This window comes from Achroia grisella, unplaced genomic scaffold (assembly GCF_030625045.1).
Source record: "Achroia grisella isolate CSIRO2021 unplaced genomic scaffold, CSIRO_AGI_Agris_v1 utg862, whole genome shotgun sequence".
Classification (NCBI taxonomy): Eukaryota; Metazoa; Arthropoda; class Insecta; order Lepidoptera; family Pyralidae; genus Achroia; species Achroia grisella.
Window position 1 is genome coordinate 1,598,182 of NW_026713046.1, and position 8,027 is coordinate 1,606,208.

Genomic DNA, 8,027 nt, shown 5'->3' on the forward strand with positions numbered 1-8,027 from the left:
ATATATTGACGTGTGTGTATTCTATGTATATTATGTATATCGATTTTATCATTAACTAGCTACTCGCCCCGGCTTCACACGAGTGTACATTACTGTACATGTATCATATAAATAAACCTTCCTCTTGAAGCACTCTATCTATTAAAAAAACCGCTTCAAAATCCGTTGCGTAGTTTTAAATATTTAAGCATACATAGTGTTGTTGTCTGTCACAATGTTTATTTGATATTAAAGTTCTGTATACAAAATAATATAATAAAATTCTTTAGAAAAATATAATATATGAAGTATAAAAGTATATGGCCAGTACGTCAGCAACATGGCGCCCCGCGGTGTGAGCACCGGTTTAGTTTGAGCTGACATGCTGGCGGTCTAGTAGAGGAACCAACTTTCGGACTGGGCGCTTGAGGATACCTCCTTTGGTGGCGACCTCTGCCACACGGATCGTTTTGTCAGGACCGAGGAATGTTTTTAAGATACGGCCCCGTGGCCATGAACCGCGCGGAAGGTTGCCGTCGGCAATGAGAACCGGGTCTCCGACTTTAAATTCTGGTTTTTCTCCTGGTCGTCTCGGAATCAGTGTAGGGAGGTATTCCGTCAACCATCTAGCCCAAAAGTGGTCAGCAAGACGAAGGCCCTTTTTCCAATTTACTCGACGGATAAGGTCGCGTTCATCCATCTCTCCGAATGATTGGTGGGGAGAGGAGCAACCAATTAGAAAGTGAAATGGCGTTATACTTTCTTCGTCATTAGGGTCTACGGAGACGTGGGTGAGTGGCCTTGAATTTATTAAGGCTTCGGCTTCTAGGAGGAGTGTGTGTAGAACCTCTTCTCGTGGGGATTTTTCTTTTAGTATTGTGGAGAGAGCTGTCTTTACGCTTCGGACCAGCCTCTCCCAACATCCGCCCATAAAGGGTGCCCCAGGTGGAATGAAGTGCCACTGGATCCTTCTATTGGCAGCATCATTGACTACGTCGTCATGGTAGAGTTGCTTCAGTATATTATTTGCTCCGACGAAGGCTGTCCCGTTGTCTGAGTAAATTTTAATTGGGCATCCACGCCTTGATATAAAGCGACGTAGAGCCATGATTGCCGCATCCGAGGATAAGCTGCCAACAATTTCTAGGTGGATGGCTCGTACTGTCAGGCAAGTGAAGAGTGCCACATAGCGTTTTTCGGTTCGTCGGCCAATGGATACAGTAACTGGCCCGAAATAATCTAGCCCAACAAAGGAGAATGGGCGTACGCTATGAGCCATCCGTTCTGCAGGTAGATCACCGAAAGGTGGGGCCGGTGGGTTCTTTTTACGAAGGCGACACATCATGCATTCGTTGGCGACTTTCTTTACGGCTGGACGTATACCGAAGATGAAATAGTTCTGTCGTAATTCGTTGACAATTAATTCTGTGTTCGCATGTGCTGCTCTGTTGTGATGGTGTTTTATTAGAAGTTTTACGACGGGATGCTTGCCGTCGAGCACAATGGGGTTGCTTGTGATGATTGAACCCGCACAGGCTCTTGTCCTCCCTGCTAATTTTAATATTTGGGAATCGTCCAAGGTGACAGCTAGCCGTCTCAAACGACTTCTAGAAGGCAAGGGCTTTTCGGCTTTAATAAGGCGACGTTCTTCTCCAAAGGAGTCTAGTTGGGAACGCAAGAGTAAGCGGAGTTCTGATGCGACTAGATCTGAGGCTTGTAGTTGTCGAGAAGGGGCTTCGTCAACCCTATTCCCTATCTTACGAAACAATAAATGTATAAAAAACCTAGCAGCGAGAGCAACAGTAGCTGTAGCGCGAACTAGACGTAACCAATTACTGAAACGACAGTGATTAGCTACTACTGGGGATAGTTCCGGAGAATTATCTGTTGTTAGTGCAACTAGCTCTCGATCACATTTCATTTCTTCGGGGCCTAGTCGCACATTTGTGGAAGGTTCCTCAGGCCATTCATTTTGACCGAATAATAGAAAGGGTGGTCCGGAGAACCATCGTGAAATTTCGAATTTTGATTGTGGTCTCGTAGCGTCGTCAGCAACATTTAGATGAGTTGGGACATATTTCCAACAAGAAATGTCTGTGAGTTCTAAAATTTCTCCAACCCGATGTGAAACGAATACTTTAAAATTGCGAGCATCGCTACGAAGCCATTTGAGAACTGTTAAAGAATCTGACCAAAGGAAAATTTTGACCGGCTTATGTTTATGAGCCTCTATTAAATATTTACAAAAACGAGCAGCGATCAGAGCTGCCTGGAGCTCTAATCTAGGTATGGAGGCTGGCTTTAAAGGAGCTAACCTCGCTTTTCCACCAATAAGGCTTATTTTGCAATCGTTGGGCGTTATGAAACGCCAGTACGCTACACAGGAGTATGCGTATTCGCTAGCATCAGCAAAGACATGGAGTTGTTTTTCCGTCCACTCACATGTTGTGTAGCAGCGTGGAATAGAAGTTTGGCGGAGATTTGATAAGTGCTCAAACCAATGTTTCCATTTTAATAGAATTTCGGATGGTAAGTGATCGTCCCAGTTGATACCGAGCCTCCAGGTTTGTTGAAAAAGAATTCGACCTCTTATGACAATAGGAGCTAACAAGCCTAGAGGGTCATATACTTGCATTAGTAGTGATAGGACATGGCGCTTAGTCCACTTAGAAGACTCATGGATAGGGGGTAAACTTCGCAAAAGGCCTAGAGAGTCATCAACGATGTTCCAAGACACTCCGAGAATTTTATGGTTTGGAGCATTGTTTGCGAGATTTACCTCTAAGATGTTTGTGGCACATAGATCTCGAGGAATCAAGGTAAGAGCTTCTTTAGAATTAGAAACCCAATTTCTCATCTCGAAACCTGCGCGAGAGTGGACTTCTACAATATCAGCTACGAGACGAGCTGCTTCATCTGCAGAGTCGACGCTACCCAGGTAATCGTCCATGTAGTGGTTGTTAACTACAGCATCTACGACCATAGGAAATTCTTTTTTATGATCTAATGCGTTTTTATTTTTCAGGTAGAGAGCTGTGCACGGACTGGAGACCGCACCGAAAATCATCGACGACATCCTGTATTCCAAAATCGGTTGGGATGGTTCATTACGCCACAGGAAACGTTGAGCGTCTCTGTCCTCCTTCCGGATTTTAATTTGGGGAAACATTTCCCGAATATCGCCGTTGAGAGCGATGCGGCCTTCACGAAAACGCATCAGGATTGCTAACAGAGGTTGCAGTAAATCGGGACCTGCTAAAAGCATAGAATTGAGGCTAACACCTTCAAAAGTGGCTGCTGCGTCGTGTACAACACTAAGTTTCTTTTTTTGTGGGTGTACGACGCCGAAATGTGGCAGATACCAAGTGACTTTGGAGGGGTCTGCAGGTTCTGTGCATATTTCTGCGTAACCCTTGACAATGTTGGCATTTATCTGTTGCCTATATGATTCTGCAAGCGACTTATCACCTATGAGTTTTCGTTCTAGGCTTTTAAAGCGGGACAAGGCAAGTTTATAATTATTGGGGACATCTTTTAAGTTGTCTCGCCATAGGAGACCTGTTTCAAATCGCCCTGAAGGAAGACGAGTAGTGGTGGACTCTAGTAAATCTAACGCTCTTTGCTCAGTAGGGGTGCGATAATCTTTAGCTACAATGCCTATAGAATCTAGTTTGTAATGTTCTTTTATGAGATTTTCCAACGATTCATAGCTGTTTGACGGATTTACAGTTGTGGAAATGGTATGGTTTACGAACTCGATTGGTTTGGTTTTACTCGAGCTGAAACCGAAAAGGACCCAACCAAGAGGGGTGAGACCGGCTACAGGCTGAAACTTAGAGCTCTGGCGGATCTCTGTGGGCAGGGTGAGGTTCCAGTTGTCGATACCAATTAAAAGCATCGGTTTAGCATGTTCATAACATATAAAATCGACCAAATCAGATAAATAATGTAAACCTTTAACAAACTCGCGATCAATATGTTGTGGACCAAGGTTCAGGTTAGGAATAGAACGAACATTTTCTAAAGAATGCCACTCCGTACTATAACGTCCCTTGATTGTGATGTCGACTAGGGATATATCGGACTCAGTTGACATACCTCCTATACCATCGATCTTAATATGGCTTCTTCGTCCCTTTGCACCTATGGCGGACGCTACTGACGAGTCTAATAGGGTGGCTGTAGAGCCATCATCTAGCAAGGCAAAAGTATCGAAAGTACCTTTAGGGCCGGCTACTGTGACGGGAACTACCTTCAGTAGTGGACGCTGGGACGTAGGGAGCGATCGACTGTGGGTGACGGTTGCCGACGAACTCGGCGCTGTATCGTCACTCGATGGACTTGTGTCGTTTTGAGTCTTTGTTGGTGAGGTGGTTCTGTGGAGTAGGGAGTTATGGCTTAATCTACTCTTACACCCTTTCACCTGACAATGCTTAAGCGTACAGCGGCGAAAGAAATGGGGATTGCTTTGGAGGCATTTGTAACAGACTTTGTTAGCAATGACCCACTTCCATCGATCTTCTACAGTAGCTAAACTAAACTCTTTGCACGTTTCAATGTTGTGAGACTTTGAGCAATAAGGACAAATAGCAACTTTGTCTATGGTACTATGACATGACGTCAGTGGATGACATTGACGTTTGGGCGGTTCGGGCTTTACTTGTTCAGAATAGGTTCCATACCGAACACGTAATTCCGCCTCGAGCATAAGAAATTCGGACAGTAGTTCGAGTCGAAACTTGCCCAGAGTCTCTTTGCTTGCTGCATAGTCTGCCCAACGGATCCTGAGTAATGGCGTAAATTTTGTTAAGATCTCGTTGGCCAAATCGGGTGACGCTAAATACTCTGGTCGGTTGAGCAGTCGCACGACTTCCGTGCATCTGCGTACTTTGCAAGCAAAAAGATTGAGTTCCTTCATGCTCTCATTATTACTTATTTTTGGGAGAGCTCGCATTGTCGAGATCTCTGAAAGTATTATGAATTCGGGTCTAGCAAAGAATACCTCAAGAGCATGAATGACCTCACGAGGGTCGCGCGTGGCCGCTAGCAGTATAGCTACGTGATCGCGCGCGGCCCCACGGAGACTAGCATTGAGCCTCGCCAAGTTCTCCGTTGGTGTTAGCGCCGGGCTGGACTTATCATATGACTTTTTAAATATAAGCCAATCCGTCGCGCGACCATCGAAGAGTGGGAGCGGTGCACTTACCTTGGATGATTGGGCCGCTTTTATAGCGACGTCAGCGACTGCTCGAGCAAGGTGTAGAGTGTGGTGGTTTTCTATGCTTTTATTTGTGATACAATTATGCGTATGTGTGCCTATGGTGTTGTTTTGTGGTATGTACGGGTCCGTCACAATGGGGTGCGCCGAGAAGTGCCCACTATGGGCCGCCTGCTCCTGTGGCACGGCCTTGAAGGCAGCGCCGTGAGGGCCCTCCATGGGCATCGGCACTGCAGGCCCTGCAGGTACTGCATCGCATGCAGCAGGAATGGCAGGTGGACTGGATGGGTTCTGAGTCTCCGGCGCGCAGTTTGTTGCTATATCTTCTCTCGGGGCTGATGCACAATTCTTGGATGTCGTAGCGAAGTTAGCGTCCAACCAGCTCTCTACTGAGTTCTTGGAGCTACGGCGGCTAGAACGACTATTTAGTGCTGCTATCTGGGCACGCATTTCTGCTTCAGAAGCAGCGCGTTCTGCGGCAAGCGCTCGCTGCTGTGCCTCGCGTTCGGCAGCTAAGGATCTACGTTCGGCTTCGGCAACGCGACGTGCATGATCTGCTTCTATTGCTAGCCTCTCTGCTTGCACGGCGCTTGTTGATGAGCGATCAGAAGGTGCACTTTTTGCGGAGGTTCGCTTTGTCATGCTCCGAGTTAGCATTTTATGAAATTGGACTAGTACTTACGTAGTGAAAATAATATACAACACAGTTTTGCACTAATATATCGATAATAATATTAAATTATTTTGTGTAAGCGAAGATTTTTATAATTTTTCAGCTTCTGACACCAGATGTTGTTGTCTGTCACAATGTTTATTTGATATTAAAGTTCTGTATACAAAATAATATAATAAAATTCTTTAGAAAAATATAATATATGAAGTATAAAAGTATATGGCCAGTACGTCAGCAACACATAGGGACGGACAGACAGCGACAGCGACCTTGTTTTATACTATGTAATGATACAAAAAAGAGTATTTTAGTATTTGTATCAGTTGTGCATTTCTCATAACACAAGCTCTGCTTAGTTTAGGACTAGATGGCGCTGTGTGAAATTGTCTTGAGATACTATTATTACAGAAAGAAACACGCGTATGGTTTGTATAAGCTGTTGATTACCTAAATAAATTAATAACTTATGTCACGAAGATATATTCCCCAAAAAGCAGACGAAGTCGCGTTCAACAGCTAGTATATATATTAATTATTTCACAGGATAATTTATTAATTTTTATGACGGTAATTTGGCATCTATTCCTATCTAGTGAGATAAGAGAATGCAATAAAAATAAAAATTAACCGCAGATTCGGAGCGAGATTAAAGCAGTTAGCATGAAACCAATATGATCCAATTTGGCAAGACTCGCCGCGTATTTAATGTGGAATGTAAAAACATTGCCATCAAAAGAGTGCGCCACTTCTGGTTATAGGGTCACCAACTACCATATATTGGAAGAGAATTCTCAGCAAAAAGAACTAGTTAGTTAGAAACTTTCGTGTTTAATCATTACATAGTGTGAAACAAAGACGCTGTCGCTGTCTGTCCGTCCCTATGTATGCTTATATCTTTAAAACTACGTAACGGATTTTGAAGCGGTTTTTTTTAATAGATAGTGTGATTTTAGAGGAAGGTTTATATGCAGGGGCGAGTAGGTAGTTAACAAATAAACGTACTTACCTCTCTCGACTTGAACTGACTGAGCTGACTGGATTGACAGCGATGTTAATATAGATAGGTGACAGCAGTTTTATCATCTACCATCACTAGATATCCTTCTTATATTTCTTTCTCTTTCGTCGCTCTTATATTGTCCAAACAAAACGATCTATAGCTGAATGGTCAAAGAGCACATCGCAGCTGATAAAAATCGATTCGTGTTAAGATCCGGTTAATAACATAAATAAGGAACTAGTAGAATCTTTAGCGGTTTCTCGCAAAAAAAATTATCGCATGCCTCTTACTTGTTATTTTGTAACTATTTATATAAAAATACATCTATTCAAAAGAGCAACAAACAAATTTCTTGCTGATTCTTCTTGTGATGAATCAGCATTCCAAATGTGTGGTAGAATCAAAAATATGACTATTCAAATTTGCTTGTAATGAGTTTATTTGAATAAAGATTATTTCTGTTTCAATTTTTTTATACTACTTTGGTGGCAAATAAGGATACGGCTCATCTTATGGTAAATGGTTACCGTAGTCTATCGACGCCTGAAACTTCAGGGGTGTTACGTGCGAGTTGCCGACCCTTAAAAGTCTACATATCTTCTACTGAAATGGTAATTGACATTTTAACAAAATCTTTGATGAAATAAATACATAATGAATGTACTCTTTCATTAGGTTTAAGTTAGATATATATATACATAATATACAAAACTGCCAGAAAGTCTCATTGCAGGTCTAATAAAATGGAAACATTTCTTTTTGTGCGGTCAGAACTTACAAGCTTTTGGATCTAAGACGGTTTACCAATGAGCTACTATTCTCTTGATTTTAGTCTATTCTTTTTCGCAACGCCCAATTTATACTTAAGTGTGGTAATCCTACAAGTAGTACATCTAGTCTCATTTTCGGGGTCTAACAATATTTTCCATATTGTTAGACCCCTGAATGAGACTGCAAGAAAATAATTGACTAAAGGAAATATTTGTAATTGTAATTGTGTAAATGTGTAATTGACTAAAAGACAAATAATTGAAAACAAATGTTACCAATAAGCCACAATTCTCTCGAATTGTTGCTTATTGGTAACATTTTTTTTTTTGCTACGGCTGAATCTGAACTTACAACCGTTTGGGTCCAAGTCTAAGTCTAGTTACTCG

At 42.6% G+C, this 8,027-nt stretch overlaps 1 protein-coding gene across 1 annotated transcript; it reads right to left on the reverse strand.

The window, feature by feature from the left end:
• Positions 1-346: 346 nt before the first annotated feature.
• LOC131852819 (uncharacterized) lies at positions 347-5,839 on the reverse strand. The gene has a single exon (XM_059203553.1). It carries the CDS (start codon positions 5,837-5,839, stop codon positions 347-349), a length of 5,493 nt encoding a protein of 1,830 aa, XP_059059536.1.
• Between the last annotated feature and the right edge of the window lie 2,188 nt (positions 5,840-8,027).